Below are 23,060 nucleotides of genomic sequence, written 5' to 3'. Positions count from 1 at the left end.
AGTCTAGCCTAGTGGTTAGAGAACCTGAGTAGCATCAAGCAAATCTAGATTCAACTCTTCATGGGAGCGAATTAAAAATAGATCTGAATTAAATAAAAAGTTATATAAAAAATTATAGGTAAGAGCATCCCTTGTTGACTTCAGTTAAAAATATAGCAATTTCTTGACCTTTAGAGTGAAAGTGGCACCATTTTTAACTTTGCTTATATTAATTGTATATATGTTGCACTTTCACACGCGCTCTTTATATAGTTATTTTCTCAAGTCAAATAGAAATCAAATACTATTATATATATTATGGCAAAGTTCTTTGAAGTTAAGGACGGTGGGTGTTTCTTCGCATATTATAAAGTTCATTTCTAAAATTCATGTTGAGTGATTAATTCGATAGAAATATTGGAGGAATTCCACTTACAGTTTGGGGTTAACCTCGTAACTACTCGTGTCTATCATTTTTTTACCACATCTAACCAATGGTTTCTCTATCTTTCTCAACGATCCGTTTTCCAGCTGCATTTCTTCCAAAACCCCGTGTTTTTAATATTGACGTGTTGCTAATAATTATTTACCAAAGGGGCTCTGCGTAAACGCTTTTCATTTCTCATCTGAAAAGACGTAAACCGGTAGGAAAAGCGTAAAATGCAGACCCGTCACCGCTTTCGCTTCGCGCGGCCTGCCGCTTCCAGGAGCCAAATTTCCCGCTCGAAAAATTTCCCCAAAACAATCACACCTCCCTCGTCTCGCCCGCCCATCCCCCTCCCATTCCCAAGCTCACACTCCTGGACTCCGCCTCTCCCGCCCGAGCGGAGGCCTCTCCAATCTTCCAGGCCCTCCCCGTCCGCGAGCGATGCAGCCGCGGCGGCAGCAGCAGCAGTCGATCCTCTCGTTCCTCCAGAAGCCGCCGCGGGATCGCGCCGGCGCCGGGGAGGGCACGCCCCCCGAGAAGCCCCCGCGGCACCCCGCGGGGTCGGTTGCCGGCATCATGGAGAGGCTCGTGCGCCCACCGCCACCGCAGCCGTCTCAAGGGAGGTACGGGTTGACGATTCGTGGCTCTCGGTGCCGCTGTTGCGTCGGCAGTGGACGCGGGAGGCTAGGGTTTTGGGTTTTGGGCGTCGGTTCAGGCCCTTTAGTTGGGTTGCCGTGAGGCGCGAACTTGCTGGGCTGCGAGCTCAGGGTTTCGACCGATTCGTGTTGGTTGATGTAGATGGGGTTTTGATCAGCCCTTGCTGGGTTTACGCCAATGTGCGTTGTTCGAGTTGTTCTAGTGCGGTTGCCGAAGGATTTATCACAGTTTGGTGGTTCATCCGTTCGTTTTACTGCAGCTCTAATTGCGATTCGTTAGTGTGCTGTCCAATTGTGGGTTATGGTATACCATCTCACGCGACTCGTTTCTAATGTATACTTGCAACTTAGCTCACTTCATCTTAGCTGGGATTAGCCTTGAAGTATATCAGATTTGAGTTCACTACTGTGCTCTGTTGAGGCAGTTGTCCTCCAGTTTAGTGTCGGGCTTGCATTTTTGTAGGGCTTGCTTCAATTGGATGTCTAGTTTCTCATGGTTTAGCTCATGTTTTTTTAACGTTGGCCAGCTCATGGATTTTGATGCTGACTTGCCATTATCTGATGGATTGGATCAAGCATTTGTTTAAAAATTGCAAACACACTGCTCTGGGAATTTGTTTTGTTATCCTGATGGTGCTATTTCATCTTTCAGCAGAAATCAAGATGCTTCCCAGGTTGGACAGTTGGATGGGAAAACCTTGCCTGGGAGAAATCAAGTTCCCTCAAATTGGCGCTCAAGTGCATTGTTCTCTGGACCCTGCAATGGTCAATACAGTGGAGCAACCATGTTTCAAAAACATGGTTCGGGTATGACTCCCTCGCAGGAGCCCCAGATGTACCCATTGAGGTCCTCCACCGATGAATTTGTTCAAGCAAGCGCACTGCCAGAATTTGGGCTGAATCAAACTCCTCGTCAACAGCATCCAAAGAAGTTAGTCTCAGAGTCTCCTAATAATGGCTGCATTCAGGCTACATCCTCATTTGCAGACTTAGACTTTGACATACAAACTCCTTCACAGTTTTCCTCAAAGAAAATCTTCCTAGGGCCTGCTCATGGAGCTGATACACCTTTAACAGAATACGGTTCAGATCAAACTCATTTGCAGCATTCAGCAAAGAAGTTCTCATTGGTTTCTGCTAATGGTGAATATACTAGAGCAGCGACAACCTTTGTGCTAAATTCAAATGATATCCATACAGAGGAATCTTCAAAGAAGCTATGCCCAGAGTCTTCAGTCCCTTTGTATATTAAAGCAACAAATTTGTTTGCAGAACTTGAGGCAAATGAAAGTCCATTGAAGAATAACTCGAAAAGTTCCTCCTTTCTTATGAATGATAAACATATTGGAGCAACCGCTGCACTATTTCCAGATCTTGATTCTAGTCCTCTGAAACCAGAAACGCCAGCAACACAAGCAGTCATTCCTCGCCTGAAGCGAGTTCAAGAAGAACAAGGTGTGGCTGACAACAAACAAAGCTTTCCTTTGTGGGTCTCGAACAAGAAAATGAAATCAGCTCATTGTTCACCTGTTGAAAAGAAGGATCATGATGAAATGACAGATAGTGCGCGTAGCAAGTTTGAGTGGCTGAATCCATCTAACATCAGGGATGCAAATAGAAGGCGTCCAGACGATCCACTTTATGACAAGAGTACACTTTTTATTCCACCTGATGCATTGAGAAAGATGTCAGCATCTCAAAAGCAATACTGGAATATTAAGTGTAAATACATGGATGTTGTCCTCTTTTTCAAAGTGGTAAGATTCATCATTGATGATTCAATTCATGGCATGCTTGTTGAATACTATACTGTATTGACACATCAGAGTTTATTTCTGTGGTTAACCAATATCTCACAAAATTTGGTATCGTACTGAGCCATTGCCTGATTTTTTACGTAAGGAGTGAATTCTTTTCAGTCAAGGTTCACCATACTATTCTCCATTTGCTGAAAGTAACTTTAGCTGTTTTACTATGCATATTGACAGATATCAACATACACATTTATAGCTGACATTTTTATTATGATTATTTTTCCATGAAAGTTTCCTTGCTTTACTGTAAAGTTCTTCATTTATTCTTATACTCTCAGGCTGTCATTCCTCTGTTCAAATTTTGCCTTGCTTTGTACCAAAAAGTTACTCATATTGAGCACCCTTTTTTGTACAGCTAGAGATCACAATACCTACTTAAGTGTTTGATACCTTATTTCTAGGGAAAATTTTATGAGCTCTATGAGCTAGATGCTGAGGTTGGCCAAAAAGAACTTGACTGGAAAATGACAGCTAGTGGGGTGGGCAAGTGCCGACAGGTAAAAAACTTGTGTCCTCTATTGCTTATCATTAAATGCTTGATCTGAACGTCAGTTGTAATATTAGGCCTAAATTCTGAAGTATTTCATTTACATCCGACAGTTTTAAAATTTTTATGCTGTTCATTATGAAGTATATCACTCATATCGTGCTGTCTATATTGTTGTTTTTTTCATGATACCACGAGAAGCCTACCACAACTTACGTGGGAGTTGGACAAAAAGAATTGTCATTTTAAGAGTGCTGTGAGACTGATCAGTGTTCACATGTTAGGAACACGACCAGTTGCCTGCACTAGCCATTAGGTTTGGGTTTTGGGGGTAGGGGATAATATTTGGGTAAAACTGGGACCCTGGTTGTAGAGGGAGGGTGGGAAAGGCAGTGGCATTGCAGCACGATGAGGTATGACCAATTTGGGTTTGGAGTGTGGTGGCGGCCTGCAGCACAGCAATAGCTGTTGTGACAAGTCAGGGGTGTGTGTGTGTGGGGGGGGGGGGGCTGTGGCGACTGGCGACAGTAGTGGGTGGGAGTGTGGCGGCTGGCGGCAGTAGTGTGCCATCAGTTGCAGAAGGCAGCTGCAGGGAGTTTATGGTGTAGTTCATGTTCTGGCATGACAGGGAGGCACAAATGATTGGGCAAATGCATTCAGGCTGTAACAATGCACCATTTACTAGTGTAGTAATAGCCTTTCATGCTTTATACCACCTCATTATCATGATTATTGCCTGATGGTAATGGACATTAACTCTCTTTTTTCACATATGAAGGTTGGCATTTCAGAAAGTGGGATAGATGATGCTGTTGATAAGCTTGTAGCTCGGGGGTAAGCTCATTTTCTGTTCTGTTCTGTTCTGTTCTGTTCACTTCCAAAATGTTATAGTCCTTCAGGTTGATGATGCATTTTGTTCCCTCAAAAAAATTGTAACATTATATTGAACATCAGCAAGTTCATATTAGTCCTTAAGGTTGGTAATGTCAGGTCAATGTGTCTGTAATTTTATTGGTGTGGTAATATGAGTGACGTTCTCTGCACAATTGCCTCCTTATCGCTTTGATGTTAGTGATGTTGCTTTCAAGAAATTCAAATCCATTAATTGGTTTCTACAATGCATATAATTTTATTTTGAAGCTTATGATATGATTTGTAAAACATCTGTAATAGTGTTCCATTAATTTGTCTCTGCTTTTTTTTGGCTGATACAGTGAGGTTATCGCTCATAAGTCTGGCGTTGCTTTCCAGGTATAAAGTTGGAAGAATAGAGCAAATGGAATCTGCAAACCAGGCCAAAGCTAGAGGATCAAATTCAGTAAGTGTTATGTATTGTAACGAGCCCCAGTTTTTATTAGCTTTGAGTGTTGTATTGATTCTTCGCCCCTTAGCTAGTAGCGGAAGCAAGCATAATGTGTCTACCCTTTTAGAATCTGCCTCCAAAATTATCTGGTTATAGTTCTAGAGTGAGGGACACTCTTTTGTTTCAATGTGCATATGGTCATGTATACACTGACTCTTTGTCCTTCTATCCTTGCTGAGACAGGAAACTTTGTTTTGCTTATGACACAATTCTGGCATTCTGGATGTAATTAGTAGCTATATACCCTGCGCAACACAAGGATTGAACCTTCGCCAATTTAATTAAATTTGTGCTTATATTTGAAGGGCAATGTAAATCACTCTTACAGCCTTACAGGTGACAATATTGTAGCATATCATGTGATATTTTCTTTTTTTTTAAAAAAAAACTTCTGCTAGGTTATTGAAAGAAAGCTGCTTCACGTGTCCACACCGTCAACTGCAGTTGATAGCAACATTGGTACTGATGCTGTTCACCTTCTTGCATTGAAAGAGGTTTGCTTCTATTAACAAGTACTGCTCCTCTGATTTTTGGGCACCATCCTTTGCTGTAATACTTTGGAAGTTTAGCCGGTCCAAACAGAAAGTACTATATACTCTTGTAACACCAAATCTAACCATTTTACAGATTAAAGAACATTATTTCCTCATAAGAGAGAAAAATCTTGAGGTCTTAGAACATAATGATCCAATTATCTTTGCATATAAACTTGCAGCCAATTTGAAACCTTCTTGGCTACTACGATAAATATATTAAATCAGAAGTGCATATTGCATTTGCTGAAATAACATTGAGCTTCCTGTAAGATTTACTATTGCAACTTCTAATTTCATATTTTTCTAGAGTGTACTGACAGTTAGGTTTACTGCTGCAGTTTTTCTAAGTAGTTTGGCGTGGAATTTCAAGTAAAACTGAATTGCAAATTTGTAATTTAATCTCTTGAATTTTTCTTTAATATTCTTCATAGGTGATTTTGATATGATGTGGCCTTCCCTTTGTGGAACTTTCAGGTTACCCTATCTTCTAGTGGTTCTCGGGTCTATGGATTCGCTTTCCTAGACTACGCTGCTCTTAAAATTTGGGTTGGATCACTCCATGACGATGATTCGTCTGCAGCTTTGGGGGCTTTGTTGGTGCAGGTACTATATTGTAGCCTTTCTTGTTTGGTTAAATGGATGTGGAATCACTATTGATTATTATGCTCTTTTCAGGTTTCTCCCAGAGAAATAATCTATGAAACCTCAGGTCAGAAAATGCTTTGTTTTCAAATCCTTGTATTTGTAGGAGCTAATACCTGTTATATTTTCTTAGGCCTCTCAAAAGAAACTCATAAAGCGATAAGAAAATATGCCTCAGCAGGTAAATGCTCCTAAATGTAATTATTTTCATTTGTCTTCGTATGTTGTTTCTCTATAATAGTATTTTCTAATTAGTATGCAAGGTAACAGCCTAGCTGCCAGCGGATGATGACTTTTTTGTCAGATAGCAAGTTAATCAGACATTTGAGTTAGATAAGTTACAAACATCTTTCCTTAACTGCAGGATCTGTAAAGATGCAGCTGACCCCCCTACCTGGGATAGATTTCTCTGATATTTCACAAATTCAAATGTTAATACATTCGAAAGAGTACTTTACAGCATCAGCAGAGTCGTGGTTATCTGCTTTAGATTGTACATTGAATCGAGATGCAGTTATTTGTGCACTTGGTGGACTTATTGGTCATTTGACTAGGCTCATGGTATACTTATCTTACCTCAGTTCTTTCCTTCCCTTGATCACAGTTGTTAGTCATCCCAATTGACCATGCCATTAGTAACTGCTAGTTTTTTACTTAAGTTCATTCAAAATTATTCCATAAACTATCACATAAATTTTCCCTTCCTCCTATGTTGACCACTGAAAATGCGTTCAAGGTCTAATTCTACAATCTGAAAACAGTTACATGATGCCCTGAAAAATGGGGAAGTCTTACCATACCATGTGTACAAAACCTGTCTAAGGATGGATGGCCAGACTCTTGTGAACCTCGAGATTTTCAGCAACAACTTCGATGGCGGTTCATCAGGTAGGAGTGTCGATTCTACTTTATTTTTCACACTTGAGAACAATAGTTTTGTAAACAGGTAATTTTTTTTTTGCTGTATCTTTTCTTATAGAACATGCCATGCACGTATTTCATTAAGAATATGTATACCTTGTTGCAGGTACTTTATATAAGCACCTTAATCACTGTGTCACAGCATCTGGTAAGAGGCTGCTAAGAAGGTGGATCTGTCATCCACTTAAGGACATTGATGCTATCAATAAAAGGCTCGATGTTGTTGAGGCCTTCATCCAGAACTGTGGGCTAGGCCCTACTACACTTGTATATCTCCGCAAAATTCCTGATCTTGAGAGATTGTTAGGACAAGTTAGATCCACTGTTGGGTTACCATCTTCAGTCAAATTGCCCTTTGTTGGAGAAAGGATATTAAAGAAACGGGTTAGTGGTTGTTCTTCTGTTATCTGAGTCACAAGTTTGTTGCAGCTTTGAACTATCTTGTGCAGCCAAGTTTCAGGGTATTGTTGGAATGTAATTGTCTTAGAATATCTTGCAATACATTCAGTCTTCAGTTGGCACTTTATTATGCTGGAAAGGATCTCTTAAGTTGTTGATTATGAAACTTCTAAAATCACAGTGAATAGTTTGTGCATGCAGAAAATGTCAGTGAAGGCATGCATTTTCCGGCATGCTTTCATAACGGAATGATTCTTTGTCTTGTTCTCCTACTCTTTGTAATATGATATGAAATATTTAATGTTTATTTGTATTAGTCTAATTTCAGTGAGTCATTCTGTAATCATGAAGTTTGTATTATTTCTTTCTGTGAGCTGATTGGTTCATGCAAATTTTCATGGCGTGTTCCAGATCAAAACATTTATAATGCTTATCAACGGCCTCCGGAATGGACTTGATTTATTAAATGACTTACAAAGAGCGGATCATGGTGTCTCAGCACTTTATAAGGCTGTAGAGATTCCAGCATTGAGCTCCCTTCGTGAATTGATCCATCAATTTGAAGAGAACGTACAAAATGAATTTCCATATTACCAGGTAAAAATGCAATGAATTTCCCATGTCCATTAGTTATTTGCTGCTCACTTGTATATCTTCTGTCAGCACTCTACTTATTCTTTGATCTTGTGAGCTTTGGAAGGATCTTGATGTCAAAGATGATGATGGCAACACTTTGGCTGTTTTAGTGGAACTTTTTATTGGAAAGGCTTCGGAATGGTCTTTGGTGATCAATGCTGTGAGCACTATTGATGTGCTTAGGTCCTTTGCTGCAACGACATTGTCCTCATTTGGCGCCATGTGCAGACCACACATACTACTGAAAGACGATGTGCCTATACTTCGGATGAAGGGTCTATGGCATCCCTATGCTTTTGCAGAAAGTGCAAATGGGTTGGTACCAAATGATTTAACCCTTGGGCAGGATTTATCTGGCCTCAATCGTTTTGCGTTGTTGTTGACGGGTCCAAATATGGGTGGGAAATCTACAATCATGCGTGCCACCTGCCTTGCTATTGTACTTGCCCAGGTCTGTTTAAAAGCATTTTTTGTTCACATATGCTTCTGTCCATTCATGAGCTTATGCAGATATATAAACGAAGTTGCTTCTGCTCTGCAGCTTGGCTGTTATGTCCCCTGCGCATCATGTGAATTGACCCTTGCAGATTCCATCTTTACACGTCTTGGTGCAACAGATCGGATTATGTCTGGAGAAAGTACGTAACCATTTTAACAAATCTGTATCATGCCTAGCATGTATTACTGTTTCAAGCCATTGAGTTAGAATTGGGAATATACATCTGTATGTGGCAAAAGAGTAATATGATTTAGACATTTAGTAAATCATTGGATTATCAGTATAAAGCCTTTGGTGTATTTATTTGAATTGTTTTGACTCGTGAACTTGTTTAGTAGATCTGTTAATTTCTTTAAATTTCATGATCTAGTCCTATATATGTGCACAATTCAGTATACTTGGATGTGATAATTACCCTAATTTCATTTATTATGACATCATTTGCAGGCACATTTCTTGTTGAATGTACAGAGACTGCTTCCGTTCTTCAGAATGCAACTGAGGATTCTCTTGTATTGCTTGATGAGCTTGGCAGAGGAACTAGCACATTTGATGGATATGCAATTGCGTATGCTGTGAGTTTTTTCTTCCATAGTATCTCATCATTCATCACTATGCTTGATTTGCCTTGGTATGCTTTGACTTCATAATTTATGCTGTGGTACAAGGTAGTTTTATAGAAAACAACTTATTTCTAACATTAGATAATTCATATCACGACACCATTTCATGGCTGGTCGTGAGGTGTATGGTACAAGGTAGTTTTATAGAAAACAATTTATTTCTAACATTTGATAATTCGTAGAAGAGCCATGCTTTGTATTGTCAGTAAGATACAATATAAGTAGGTTAGGCAATAAATCCATGATCAAAGCTGCAATCTGCTCATGTTTCATGGGCATGCTTCTCTATTGCTCTATTTCTATTTTGCATCAGCTTTCCTGGCCTCAGATTCCATGTTCTTTGTCACTGGAAATTGTGGTATCTTACCACTAGACTACTTATTCTCTTTCCCCTGTTTTCACATCTCTAAGAATACACGGATCTACATTGTCTGTGATAACACTTTGTACCTTGTAACTCAGGTGTTCCGCCACCTGGTGGAGCGGGTGCAATGTCGTCTGCTCTTCGCCACTCACTACCACTCTCTGACAAAGGAGTTCGCCTCCCACCCTCACGTGAGCCTCCAGCACATGGCCTGCATGTTCAGGCCAAGGAGCGGTGCCCACGACAGCAATGGCGAGAAGGAGCTCACCTTCCTGTACCGTCTGACCTCTGGGGCCTGTCCAGAGAGCTACGGCCTGCAGGTCGCCACAATGGCAGGGATCCCAAGGTCAATAGTGGAGAAGGCATCCGTCGCAGGCCAGGCGATGAGGTCGAAGATCGCCGGCAACTTCAAGTCGAGCGAAGAGCGTGCGGAGTTCTCGACCCGCCATGAAGAGTGGCTGAGGACGGCCGTGGCGGTCATCGTGAAGGACGGGCACCTAGATGAGGACATCATGGACACGCTGTACTGCGTCTCGCAGGAGCTGAAGGCTCACTTCAAGAAAGCGAGATGAGCGTTCACCGGCACTGACCACTAATTATCGACGTTCATACCAATCTCAGTGCCATCTTTCGTATGTTAAATGTCGTATCTTTTCAATCCCTAGATGTAATATAATCTGCCTTTTTTATGGCACGAGTCTTGTACTGTCCGCTTTATATCATGTGTGCATATACATGCCTTTGTGGGTCAGCTAGTTCAGCAGGTAACCTGTGTCTTGGTCTGTGCCATTGTGTTGTGGCCTGGGTTTTTGTCAGAAATTATTAACTTTCCCACTAATTCACTGATTTTGCTGAAACTGACACCAAAGAACTGGTAAAGAACTAAATGTGAAAGTGCTGCACCGTGCTGATTTACTAGCATTGATGACGTCTCTTTCTTTTTCCTTCTAGTTTCAGCAAGCTGAAACCTGAGTTCCTATTAACTGTCCACCACAGGGTCGAACATTGTCTTGCTTAAAGTGGAAAGGGCCAGGCCGAGCCATATTACAACTTCAGAAATGCACTCTTATCCTGAAGTACTTTAGTCGGGTCTGGCTCCAGCCAGGCTGATCACACAGCTGATCCAGGCCTCCAGAAAAGTGTGCGGCTAGGACATGAACAGTCCGTGCATGGCAAGTTGTCCCCCCTCCCGTTCGCCCCAACCCAATACCCGACCATGCTTCTTCATCTTCTTCCCCCACACAGCATGCAGCCATGAATGCACCCATCCGAGCTCCGAGCACAGGTCACATGCCAAAAGGACGCAAGCCAATCCAGCGAGCTCATGCAGAGCAGGGCGGCGTCGCAGCTGCGTGCACTGCATCTGCATGCATGCGAGCCTAGCTTTGCGGCCTGGTCACGTAGATGCATGAGGAGTCCACCTCGGAAAGTCAAAAGGCTGCGCCAACCAACGCGGGCATTTAAGTCAACCCTCCCCTGCTCGCCGGCCACTCACCCGCCACACCGATTAAACCCCAAGTGGCTTGGGAGCCCCGGACGTCGCGTTTAAATACGCCCGCGCGCTCTCGCTTCCCCTGCGCACAGATCACTTGAGAGGCTTCTGTAGCTAGAGCAGGAAGCAGTAGGAGCCATGGCTAAGCTGGCTTCTTCTTCCATGGGAAACCTGCGAGCGATGGTGGTGGTGGTGGTGGTGTCCGTCGTCCTGTGGGCAGCGAGCACCGACGCGGCACGGCGTGAGCCCATGGCGTGGAGGCCCGGCATGATCGGTGCCGAGGATTGTGATAATAGGCATGGTAAGGGTGGTGGTGGCGGTGCTGGAGCTGGGATGGGAGGCGGCATTGGAGGAGCTGCTGGTGGTGGAATGGGAGGTGGTGTTGGAGGCGGTGCGGGAGGTGGTGCTGGTGGTGGACTGGGAGGTGGTGTGGGTGCAGGAGGTGGAGCAGGGGGAGGGATGGGCGGCGGCGGCGGGTTTGGAGGAGGAGGTGGTGTAGGCGGTGGTGCTGGGTTTGGAGGCGGGGCAGGTGGAGGAGGCGGTCTTGGTGGTGCCGGGGGACTTGGAGGTGGAGGTGGGGTAGGTGCAGGAGCAGGTGGAGGAGGTGGGCTTGGAGGCGGAGATGGTGTTGGAGCTGGTGGCGGCGGCGGATTTGGCGGTGGTGGGGGAGTAGGAGCCGCCGGAGGATTCGGTGTGGGTGGTGGCGCTGGTTTTGGAGTAGGAGCTGGTGCAGGAGGCGGACTTGGTGGTGGTTCGGGACTTGGAGGCGGTGGAGGAGGAGGACTTGGTGGTGGCGATGGATTAGGAAGTGGTGCTGGCGGTGGGTTTGGTGCTGGAGGTGGCGCAGGAGGCAGCCTCGGTGATGGAGCTGGAGCTGGCAGTGGGATGGGTGGTGGTGGAGGCTTTGGAGGAGGTGGTGGTTTCGGTGGTGGTGCGGGTGGAGGAATGGGTTTCGGTGGTGGGAAGGGCAGCGGCGTTGGAGGTGGAGGTAGCGGAGGGGTCGGCGGCGGCTTTGGAGGTGGCGCGGGAGCCGGTGGCGGAGCTGGAATAGGCGGAGGCATGGGTGGCAGCTTCGGAGCCGGAGGTGGCGCGGGCGGCGGGATCGGTACTAGTGGTGGCACCGGACTTGGTGGAGGAGGAGGCCTGGGCGGTGGCGGTGGGTTCGGAGGTGGAGGCGGCGCTGGTGGAGGGTTCGGTGGTGGCATGGGAGGTGGGTTCGGTGGAGGCATGGGCGGTGGCGCGGGAGGTGGGCACGGAGGAAGCGGTGGCACGGGAGGCGGGATCGGTGCAGGAGGTGGTGCAAGTGTTGGTGGAGGCATGGGCGGCGGCGCAGGAGGTGGGCACGGAGCAGGCGCCGGTGGTGGCGCAGGAGGCGGGTTCGGTGCAGGTGCCGGCGGAGGCATAGGCGGCGGCGCGGGAGGCGGCCACGGAGCAGGCGCCGGCGGAGGCATGGGCAACGGCGCGGTAGCCGGGCACGGAGCAGGTGCCGGCGGTGGCGCGGGAGGCGGGTTCGGTGCAGGTGTCGGCGGAGGCATGGGCGGCGCGCATGGAGCAAGCACAGGCACCGGCACTGGTGGTGGCGGTCATAAGGGTGGCGGGAACCACCACGGCGGGAGCAGCATTGGTATTGGCAGATCGGCAAGGGCGTTTGATCTCAACTAACAGCGCCGTGGGCAGCTTCCTTCCTTCTGCATCCGGTTTTGGAGGACTCCTAATTGATTGGTTCTTAGTTAATAATAAGAGGTGCTGATCACCATCAACCTTCTCTAGTTCTCCGTTCTTTCAGCATCCACCTCATCTCTTTCAGTTTTTTTTTTTGGTATCAGCATACCTTTCATCAATGTACTATTGCTTTATTCAATTATTTAAATCATCCTTCCTAAGTTCACATCACTTGCAACCTCTCAGTTTCGGAAACGTGGCATGGGAACGCGGCCCAGCCCAGCTGCGCGGCGGACGGCCTCTGTTGGGTGGTAAGGATATCATCGCTGTGGCCCAGATAATTATAGCAGGCCGCGCCCTGAGAGCCCAAAGAAGCGACGACGTGCGGCCCGCGCGGGCAGCCTCGATGCATCAGGGACCGGACGCATGGCCCCTTTGGCCCTTCCACGCACACGGATTGATTGCCTCGGTCCCCCCCCTTTCCTCTCTCTCCTGCGTCCAATCATCGAGCCCTGCCTGCCTGATTACCATGATGGGCCTGGGGCACGACATGATATGCCGGAATGATTAGGGTAAGCAGTGTCCGCCCTGATCCCACGGATTAAAGCCAGCACGGTCTCTGATCTGATCGACATGAACGAAAGCTACTAGATAGTACTACCACGAGTAGGTAATCGAGTGGGCATGCCTCCATTTTGACCGGTCGGCACATCAGTGATCAGTCCCGCCCCCGGCCCGCGTCTGCGAAGATTTCAGCGTGCGCAACCTTTTGGGAGTGATCGATCCCCATGAATGTACATGATCTATCATCACTGTAGTACTATCTATCGTAATCTATTAAGCTGGAGTAGAAAGTAAATTGCTCCACGATGAACACTCACTTTTGACACATGTTGCGATGTTTTCTTTTCAAAATACAGACGCAGACAGACACGTACACGACGTACACGCAGGTGTATACTCATCGCATGTGGGCTTCTTAGGTTGAATATCTTAGCAGCTCAATTTTTCCATGTAAATAAAATATTATATATATGAACGTACTCAGTGATAAATGAGTATGCGGAGATACGCACAGTGTTATACTGATGGTGAGAGTAGCTACATGTGAGTGTAAATAAAACTCATCATATATATATATATGCATGTATGCAAAAGGAAGAAGAAGAGAGAGAGGTTCAGCTACACAAAGTGTTGTTTTTTTTTCCGCTTCAAAGGAGACAGGTGTGGAAACGGAAGAAGCTACTATACAACTATACAAGTGAGGTTAAGGTCCCAACCCAAAAAATTATTCGATCGGATCGTAATGGCCCATGCTATGATTGTGACGTGGGCCTGCTTAGTACCCCACTACAAACAAATCACATAGGCTTTGGACAACATGTAGCCATTCCCATCGTCTTAAACAAAAGGGAGGCAGGGTAGGTCCAGGGTTTCTTTCCTGGCTAGTTAATTCCTGCATCAGGCTATTAGAGATTCTATGATCATAGTATAGATAGGGACGGTAAACAAGACGCAGCAGGAGGGAATATTCCACCTAAAAAACATGTTGGGTGCAATCAAAATCCAGCAATTAGATTATTCATGCGCGCCTCGTGTTAATTTAAAACCATCAGGCATTTCTTCATTTATTTCTTACACTTGCATAGATCCGTCATCTTTATCCTTTCCCCCATCTACCGTCCTTTTTATTCCCTTTGAAGCAACTACTCCATCCATTTGAAATTAAAATGCTTATTTTGTTTCACTAGGATAGTTTCTTTTTAGCAAAGATCACTTTATTAATTAATGTACATATGTTTCGACACAAAATTGATGCAACTTGTGTATTGGATAAACTCATTTATGCAATTACGCATCGCATAAGACTAGTTATCGGTCATAGCTTTATCCCAACAAATGAAATACGCCGTTCAAAAGAGAGGATGGGCACTTTGTGATCACCTCCCAAACAAAACAAAGCATGACAATTGAAAAACTCTCTAACCCAAGAATATGCCCTTGCAGGATCTTCTAAAAGTAAAAGACAAAGAAAAACGTATACCCAACTGATGCATGAGGGAACCAAAACAATGCTGCTGTTTTTTTTTTATTATTCGCACGACTTCCGAATGCAGTATAATCAAATTGGAGCATATATAAATAATACGCCATAGAATAGTGAATTTAAAATCGGCCCAACGGTGGTTGGAAACATATAGATTTTTTTTTTCCTTGCCAAAGACTTTCTTTATTATTGATGGTCGTAGTAGCTAGTAGCACAGAGTGCTCCGCCAGCAGACAAAAAAAATTACAAAGAATTGTTTACTCGTATTTTAACATCTTGCTAGAGACAAAATTATGCAAGCATCAAGAGGAGCAACGACCGACTGGCAATGGGCTCATCGGTCGCACGGCCACCACCAGCAGACACCTCGCCATTGTTTGCTTGGAACCTTGCACAGTCCAAAGCACAGTGACGTCTGGAGGCAACGCTACTTGGCAGTTCCCTTTCCCAAGGATTTTTTTTCCCTGCAAAATTACTACAATATTTGGATCCATATAGAAAAACTGCAGCACGTAAATAATTTCTCTGGCACTGTGCTCTGCCCCTGGTGCCATCATGCTACGCAGTTGCTGCGAGGCCACACCCTTCAAGTAGAATAATGGCCGCAATAAACCTCGCTGCAGCCGCGCATGGTCCACAATATTCCCCGGGAATTTTTAGTTTCTCGTGGAGCGCGCTGCACCCTCTTGCTTGCGCCACCGCAGGTCAACATTTACGGATTTACCCTCTCGTTCGAGTAAACAGTTCTCTGTAAGTCCCTGACAAGTACGAGCTCACAGGAGTAGCAAGCCTCCATCGTATAGTATGTGTTCCCATGATCTGATACGCAGTCACTTTCCGTCAAGGTCTCAGGGAGGGCAGTAATATTCTACTACTGACAGAGAGAGCCATGGACCTGTAACTCTGCAAGTGCACAGGCAGTAAAATAATTATGCACTTAAACTGCTTATATTGTCAGAAGAAGGCACCTGTTACAGTGCTGAAAACCTGAAACCTGTGGACTACAAAATTACTACTCCTCTGCTACCCTCTGATCGGGCCCCATCAGCTGCTCAACATTCCGGTGCCCTGTCCATTAGTCCACAGATACAGGCACGAGTCCACAAGACAGTGTGTGCTGTTACTCTTACTGTTACTGACTTTAAGCACCATTACGCCCTACGAATGCATGCAAGTTTAGTTGAGTTTAAGTTCACCTATGCTAGGGCGTCGTGTGACGAGCTGATACGTTAGCACGTCACGTGACAGACCCCCAGCTTTACCCGGGTAAAGCGCCTATTGCTTCCTGTGTGTTCATCTGCGTCACCTGACGGGAAAAGCGTGTACACGATCAAACATATGATCCAGGGTACCATCTACCGCTGAAGCTGCAGCAGGTCAGGAGTAAAAAGTGCTTTCAAGTTTTTCTAAAAAAAGAATATTTTTCATGCTCGCGTTGCTTTTGAGACGGAGGGTGTGGACAAACGAGCAACAGTGCGAGCTTCTCACGTGCCGCTTTCATTTTTAACACTGTTTCTGTTTTGGGTGCAGAAAACAACGCAACAACAACAGCTTAGCCTCTTATCCCAAGCAAGTTGGAGTAGACGAGAAATGAAACCCACAGAAAATAAGAATAAGAAACACAAAAAGCGTACAAACCAAAAGAAAGAGTTAGAGATTAAACAAAAAGTAATAAAGATCACGGTTTAGGTACGTTAATTGCTAATCTCCAAGCACTCCTATACACAGTTAATTTATTAGCGATATTCCACTCCTTAAGGTCTCTCTTAACCGTCTCGTCCCAAGTTAGTCTAGGTCTACCTCTACCTCTCTTTACATTATCATCCCGCTTTAAAACTCCACTACGCACCGGCGCGCCTCGGGAGGCCTCCGTTGTACATGTCCAAATCATCTCAAACGATGTTGAATCAACTTCTCCTCGGTAGGTGTAGAAAACAAAACTGATTTTTTTTTGAATGGAGAAAACAGAAGTGATTTGCTTTAGTTTCGTTCGAAAATTCCAAGACCAAACTAAATTTGTTAAAGGTGTCGTAATTAATTCTTTTTTGAAATTTACAGAAGAGCTCAAGTATTTGTACTGAGAGCCACTGGCAGGGTAGTGTGTACTCCATGCGAGTGCTGATGTCGGTAGAGGGCGCTACGTGTCGGCAGGCACGTGCGGTGGGGGCTCCGCCGTGCGGGCCGGTGCTCCCCGCCCGCCCTCGGGCCGTACGATCACCGGCGGATCTTCCTGGTAGGCCGTCAGATGGGCCTCGCGATCCGTGCGCGTGGGAGGGCCCGGCCCGTCCGGATGACGACAGGGAAAAGGACCTCGGCTGCTCACTACGAGGGCGCACACGCCCCAGCTTTTCCTTGTCCTCTTCCGATGCCGCCATGATTTCCACGAAAGCTCTCATCTCAGAAGGATGGGTTAATTCAAATCTTGTTGCAACAAAAGTCTACTTGATGAGTAATTAACGGCACGACACTACCCAAAGCTCGATTGTTTTTACGTGGAAAATTATTTTTTTCTTTGAAATGATGATGGAATGTTACAATTGGTGCAAATTTAAGCCCAACGAACTGTAGGCGACCCACTCCGGCAAGTAGATGACCTAGAAACATGCTTACCCTCCGACACAATAAAACCAAACTACTACCTCTATCCTAAACTACATTTCATTTTAATTTTTCTAAATAACTATATTTTACTATGTACAAAGACGTACGCTATGTTTAGATATATAGAAAAATTTATGTATCTGAAAAAATCAAAATAAATTATAATTTAGAACAAAGGAAGTAGTATATAATAAAAGAATCTTGCCAATTATAATCCGAAAATATTTGTATATATCCTAGGCTCCTAGCCCTCATATTGCTACGGAAAGTTCCAGAGCCTCAAGGGCAAATATGTGCATGCCCTTTTCTGTACTCATCAGTTGGAAAAGGCAGCAGGAATTTGCACACGCTTTCTTCTATCTCGTCAGTTGAAAAAAACCACGATCACACAGGAATACGTACCGGATTTTCTTTCTGAGAAATTCAACAAAAGTTGAAACCCCCAAGGAGGAAAGAGAGGAAGAAAACAAAACGGAATCCTTTCGCAGTGGGCCCCACCGGCAGGCCGGGCCTGGGCCAGTCACTCAGCTTTGTCGTCGTCAATGCCTGCCGGGCCATCCCTGTCCCTCCGCGTAAAAGCGAGACACTCCCTCTCTCTCTCCCTCGCTGCCGCGTGGGTCCCGCCCGCCGCACGGGAAAGATAGCGCTCGCCGCAGGCTACTCGGTGGGGTACGTGGCGGGTCACCGTGCCACCCGTGGTCCCGCGTATACATGACCGGGTGGAAGGATCAGATCAGGCACCATCGTGACCGTCCATCATCTGTTCTACGTCCGGAGCAGCCTGTGCTTCTGCCTTTTATTACTGAGTTTACTTCATATTAACACATATTAGCACATATTAGCAGAAAATCTGCTGTGTTTCGTGATCCCTGTTCGGAGAAGCTAAAGTTAAATGCTAAAATTCATTTAATTTTTTAAATTTTAGCTCAACTTTAAACTACCCTACTAGTACTTTTATTTAGATAAACTAGTGCTAAAGTATTTGGATCCAAACGAAACAACCCTAAATATGGCTCGGATTTTTTCAATTTTCATCCTCCCTATAACCGTGTCAGAGAAACTAGATCATGGACGGTGCTGCCGCTGCAGAAGATCCAGCTCGGAAAGCATGGGGAGGAGCAGCTGCGTCAAAACCCATCGGGATCTTCCGCGCCGGCACGCGCTCGTGACAGCAGTGGTGCTTCCCGTCGTTGCTCACTCTGAACGAAAACGATTGGGACGAATCATCCACTTCTTTGCCTGTGCAAACTACGAACCTGCAATACAAGTTCTGGAAGTTCAGAAAAAAAAAACAAGGCTCAGGTAGTACGGCCGGGACTGTGAAATGCGCACAAAGAGCCGGGCGCAGAGGATCCGGTGAGGTAACGGAGCTAACCGCCCAAGCATCGGGTGCCGAGCGTGAGGTCGAGTTGTGTGTGGCGTGGAGCTGCGCAGAGCACCTGAAAGCTTGCGCGCAGCTTGTCGGGGCCTGCGCCCACGGCCACTCGCTACAGTAAACCCAAGGCAAAACTCGATTACTTCCAGGTTTATGATTAAAAAGTGAAAAGTAAAACCACACCTCCAATTTCTCAAACCCCCAACATGATGATGCCACTCTGGGCCCCAGATTTTACAGCACCATCAGGACGGTAAAAAGAAGTTTCCAACCTAGCGTGTAAACCCCTGTCAGTTTCTGCTCTCCTCATCGCCGTCTCCGATCGCAGGCCGTACGCTGGTGGCCCCACGGAACAGTGTCCCTGAGGTGATCGCACGAGCGAAGAAATCAACCCGTCGACGGATCGAACCCGATCGACGTGCGGGCATGAATGCGCTGCGCTCAGATTCAGAGACACGGCGTCCTCCTGCTCGCCGTGCTCGAGCTCGCAACGGCAACCAGGCTACAGGGGGATGGAACCTGTGCGGCTGGCCGCGGGCCCCACCACCTCCCCCAGCACAGTGAGGCTACCACTGCCGCCCCGGTACTGTACCACCATCATACTAGGTGCAAAGACTGTAACAGTGGAACCAAAGCAAGGCCACTTTCAGAAAGTGAGCTCGCAAGAGGAACGGAAGGACTGAAGGAGGGACATGATGGGGGGGGAGTGTGAAAAAAGATGATGCCGAGTTACCGCCGGTGGATAAACTTAGAACCGACTTTTACACTTTCGTGGCAGCGACAGTAATAGTGACCGGCAAAACAAAAGCACGATCTGAATTCTGAATCAAGAACAGCTTTGAGATTCGAGGAGAAAAGCAAGTAAAGCTTACGATGCACACACACTGATCTCTCCCTTTTGCAGCTAGCTACTACAGTGGCGCGTTGGCATTGCTGAGCGCCAAGGAAAGAAGAGAAAGGCGGGTGGCGAGCCCTAAAAGTCCAATGATTGTGCGGCGTCGGATGCGTATTAGGAGTAGGTACGGTGGCTGATTGGTCCTTGATGCGGATTTATTCTCCTGCCCCCTCCAACCGCTCATGTGCGAGGCAGTGATTACGCCAACTAATAAAAGCTTGAGCCATTTTTGCAGAAGTGGTTTTGGTCAGTGGACGCAGGGATGAGCTATTGATCTGACGACGACAATGGGCAAGTCGATCATGTGTTTGGGGGAGGGTTTCAGTTCCAGGTTTTCAGCTAAGCGGAAGCATTCCGGAGTGATGAATGAAGGGCTGGGGGGTTCAGGTTGTTTGTGCGTGGAAAACGTCCAGGTTCATCGACAGGCGGAACCTACTCGCATTACTGCCACTCGCACGCCTTTGAGTTTCTGTTTCTAGCACATTCTTGGGTGGAAGCAAGATCGTCTCCGTTCAGGTCATCCGTGTCTGAGCTGCATAAATTAAAAGAGCGTGAAATGAACGCGGTCTCAGAGATCATAACATGGGCAAACAAACGCCTAGGTTCAAAGGACCTATAACATTTACAACTACGATCCTTGTTTTCTCTTTTCCTGCCGAGACTGATCAGAAATATTTATATATGCTTCCTCTTTTAAGAAAAATAAATCGATGGGAAAAGTATTTCTCTAGTACTAGACTGCTTTTTTTTTTTAAAAAAAGAAGTACTAGACTAGTAGTGGGAGTACAACAGCAGCCAGATTTTTTTTTCTTTTTTCCGAAGGACACACCAGCGTGAAACTGAAATGACAGGCCAGGGCTAGACGGGGTCCAAAGCAAGGCTACGGTATCGCAGCGCGGTATCCTACCACTGCGGTACTACACTGTACCGGCGTGGGGCCCAGAAGGGTCTCGTCGATGACGATGGGAGCTCAGCTCACGTCGTGCTGTACGTGCCAGGGCGTATATTTCTACGCGTACAGAGCGGGGCAACACAGTTAAAATGTTACATCTGCCTCCCTTTCTCTGACATCCATGAATGGCAGGCGGAGCTGGGTGGTGGTGTATTTCACAAGACAGACCCCCCCTCTCTCTCTCTGCGTCTCTGATTTTGATGCATGCAAAGGGACAGAGAGAGGAGAGAGAAGGGGGTATCGGTCGTACAAGTAGGAGTAGGACAGTGTGATTTTACTGCCACCGTGTTCCCTCCTCACTCCTCACAAGCTCGGCACCCTTTGCTTCTTCCCCTTCCCGCAGTTCCTCCTCTCCTCCCCCCTCGCACAGCGCCATTGCCGAGCGCGTGAGGAGGGAGAGAGGTGAGGTAAAGAGGCGAGGACCGGAGGAGCAAGACTGCTAAAGGCGAAAGAGGAAAAGGTAAGCGCGAGCTCGTGCGGGGGCTGCTCGCATTGCTCTGCTTGCTGCTCCCCGTTCCCTCGCCTTACTTCTTGCCGCTCGCGAGCTGGGAGCGTCGTGCTCCTCGAGAACGGGATGCCTCTCTGAGAACGGGAGGTTTCTATTGGTGGGTAGTTGTCGACAAGGGCGGTGCGATCTTGGACGTAGCGGGCGGCGAGATGCGAGAACGTTCTGTGGATTCGTCGGACGGGATGGGTTTGTGACCTTTTGCCCTCTTCTTGATCCCGGTTGCAGGAGGTTGGTTGGGTCCGCGGCGGCCGGCGATGCTGCGGAGGATGGTGTCCGACCCGGCCCCGGACTCCTCCGGCGGGGCCGGCGGCGGGGAGGCCAGGCCCCGCGCCGGCGCCGCGCTCTTCGCCGTGCCGCGGCTCTTCGTCGGGTTCGCCGCCAAGCGCCCGTCCGATGGGGAGTCGTCGAGGAGCCCGACGTCGCCGCTCGACCCCAAGGCGCTGCTGCTCCGGTCGCCGCGCTCGCCGAGGACCTGGGGCGCGCCGGGCCTCGTGGACGCCCTCGCCGGCGACGCCACCAACTGCCTCCTCAGCCCGCGCCTGCGGCTCAAATCGTACAGCTCCCTGCCCAAAGACTGCGGCGGCGGCTATTGGCACCCTGAGCTCGGCAAGACGATGTCTTGCCCCGCCCCGGACACCGCGGCCGCCGCCGGCATGTCGGTGCCGTGCAGCAGGTTCCACCACGGGGATCTGAAGTCTGGTCCTGAGGCCACCCAGTCGGATGGCGCTAACCTCAGCAACGGCAAGCGGCACTCGTTCGATCTCGGCAAGCTCCCGGGCCCGGGCTCGCTGCCGGCGTCCATCGCCGCCGGCGCCCCGCGCTTCATCGGCTCGGTCTCGGCGAGCGAGATCGAGCAGTCGGAGGACTACACCCGCATCATCGCGCGCGGACCGAACCCGAAGACGACGCACATCTTCGGCGACTGCATCTTGGAGCCCCACACAGTTGGGGACAGTGAAGAGGCCGACATGGAAGTCGAGGAAGGTGCTGCCGGGTGCTACTTCGTGGTCAAGCGCGCCGCGGGGGCTGCGCCGGCGGATTTCCTGAGGTCCTGCTTCACTTGCAAGAAGAAGCTGGAAGGCAATGACATCTACATTTACCGGTATGTCGATGCGATCACCATCTTGTTTTACGATTCTACTCAAACAACTGATGGTTCTATTTTTGCATCAGTTGGATCATTTGTGGGGAAAGCATTTCAGTTAAAAGAGATACTTTGCAGAATGCACATTTATCTGAATGGAAAAAAAATGCACCAATCGAGTCTCTGCACTGTTCATATGAGCGCACAGTTAATTCTTTTGGGAGAAGAGAAAATATTATTTTTTTGAAGATGGAATATTTAATTGAGCTGATCAACATGTCGAATCATCACTAGATTCCATTTCTTTTGGTTGGAGCTGGTTGCAAACTAGAACGATGATTAACTGAACAGATAAGCTTTGGCCCATCAATGCGCATTATTTGACTGAACTGAATAATTGTTCCCGGCATCAGAATTCAGAAAAGAACGAGCGACACTGAACAATTTTGCCGTGTGCCTTGCAGCGGCGAGAAGGCCTTCTGCAGCGCCACTTGCCGGGACCAAGAGATCCAGCTCGACGAGGAGGCCGAGAACAACACGGCGAGCATCTCCCCCCGCTCCTCCTGCTCCTCCATCCACGAGGACATCTTCATGGCCGGCATGACCGTCACGACGTGACCTCCGGTCCCCCACCCAGCCCACCGCACCGTCGCGGCGACGAACGCGCCGCCGTTTTTCCTCCTCGCACGGCGAGGGTTCAGAGACGATCGCCGGTGGCCGATCACCGGTGCGCGTCGCCGCCGTCATCATCAGCTTGTTGTTTTTGATTCAGCAACTGAAGAAACGGTGCGCTCATGGTGGGTCATCGCCGCTCGTCCTGGAAACCTTGAGAGATCTGGGCTTTTTTCGGAAAGAGAGGGGAGGGAGAGAAAGAGAGAGAGGCCGCCTGCCTGCCACTGTGGTTTTGATCCAAAGGCTGCTGGCTGGCCGGCCAGTGCCCCCATCTCACCCCTTTTCTTGCTCGCTTTTTTTTTCCTTCTTGCTTTCCTACTCGCAGCAGCAGTGACTGTGTCTGCACTCCGCGCATCGCGTTGCCACACTACCGTCTCCGAGATAATGACATTGAGCTGCTTTGAGTCATTTCCATTGCTCTTTCAC

The 23,060-nt window shown here is 47.3% G+C and overlaps 3 protein-coding genes across 3 annotated transcripts; 2 read left to right on the top strand and 1 right to left on the bottom strand.

Annotated features, from left to right (window-relative positions):
* The first annotated feature begins 847 nt into the window (after nt 1-847).
* Nucleotides 848-10,156, top strand: LOC112894307 (DNA mismatch repair protein MSH7). Its single transcript, XM_025961970.1, has 17 exons — nt 848-1,029; nt 1,718-2,819; nt 3,278-3,373; nt 4,142-4,197; nt 4,615-4,681; nt 5,125-5,220; nt 5,737-5,865; nt 5,938-5,971; nt 6,038-6,085; nt 6,269-6,465; nt 6,666-6,792; nt 6,932-7,209; nt 7,636-7,821; nt 7,925-8,311; nt 8,402-8,498; nt 8,807-8,934; nt 9,445-10,156. The coding sequence occupies exons 1-17, from the start codon at nt 848-850 to the stop codon at nt 9,916-9,918; spliced, it is 3,684 nt and encodes a 1,227-aa protein (XP_025817755.1). The 3' UTR covers nt 9,919-10,156.
* Nucleotides 10,157-10,891: 735 nt separating this feature from the next.
* LOC112892846 (basic proline-rich protein-like) lies at nt 10,892-12,289 on the bottom strand. Its single transcript, XM_025959954.1, has one exon. The coding sequence runs from the start codon at nt 12,287-12,289 to the stop codon at nt 10,892-10,894; it is 1,398 nt and encodes a 465-aa protein (XP_025815739.1).
* An 8,265-nt stretch (nt 12,290-20,554) lies between these two features.
* On the top strand, nt 20,555-23,059 carry LOC112891547. Its single transcript, XM_025958436.1, has 3 exons — nt 20,555-20,830; nt 21,104-21,980; nt 22,427-23,059. The coding sequence occupies exons 2-3, from the start codon at nt 21,133-21,135 to the stop codon at nt 22,578-22,580; spliced, it is 1,002 nt and encodes a 333-aa protein (XP_025814221.1). The 5' UTR covers nt 20,555-20,830; nt 21,104-21,132; the 3' UTR covers nt 22,581-23,059.
* The last annotated feature ends 1 nt before the right edge of the window (nt 23,060 follows it).

Source organism: Panicum hallii, chromosome 5, assembly GCF_002211085.1.
Source record: "Panicum hallii strain FIL2 chromosome 5, PHallii_v3.1, whole genome shotgun sequence".
NCBI lineage: Eukaryota > Viridiplantae > Streptophyta > Magnoliopsida > Poales > Poaceae > Panicum > Panicum hallii.
The sequence above is the reverse complement of the archived record's forward strand: the minus strand, read 5'-3'. Positions and strand labels throughout refer to the sequence as shown.

What these genes read in the sequence shown, in the direction of transcription:
- LOC112894307 (XM_025961970.1), top strand. Translation starts at nt 848, where the DNA reads ATGCAGCCGCGGCGGCAGCAGCAGCAGTCGATCCTCTCGTTCCTCCAG. An exon ending in GATAAGCTTGTAGCTCGGGG is followed by an intron (nt 4,198 to 4,614) that starts GTAAGCTCATTT and finishes GTTGCTTTCCAG; the next exon opens with GTATAAAGTTGGAAGAATAG. An exon ending in ATGAATTTCCATATTACCAG is followed by an intron (nt 7,822 to 7,924) that starts GTAAAAATGCAA and finishes GAGCTTTGGAAG; the next exon opens with GATCTTGATGTCAAAGATGA.
- LOC112892846 (XM_025959954.1), bottom strand. Translation starts at nt 12,289, where the DNA reads ATGCCTCCGCCGGCGCCTGCTCCGTGGCCGCCTCCCGCGCCGCCGCCT.
- LOC112891547 (XM_025958436.1), top strand. Translation starts at nt 21,133, where the DNA reads ATGCTGCGGAGGATGGTGTCCGACCCGGCCCCGGACTCCTCCGGCGGG. An exon ending in AATGACATCTACATTTACCG is followed by an intron (nt 21,981 to 22,426) that starts GTATGTCGATGC and finishes TGTGCCTTGCAG; the next exon opens with CGGCGAGAAGGCCTTCTGCA.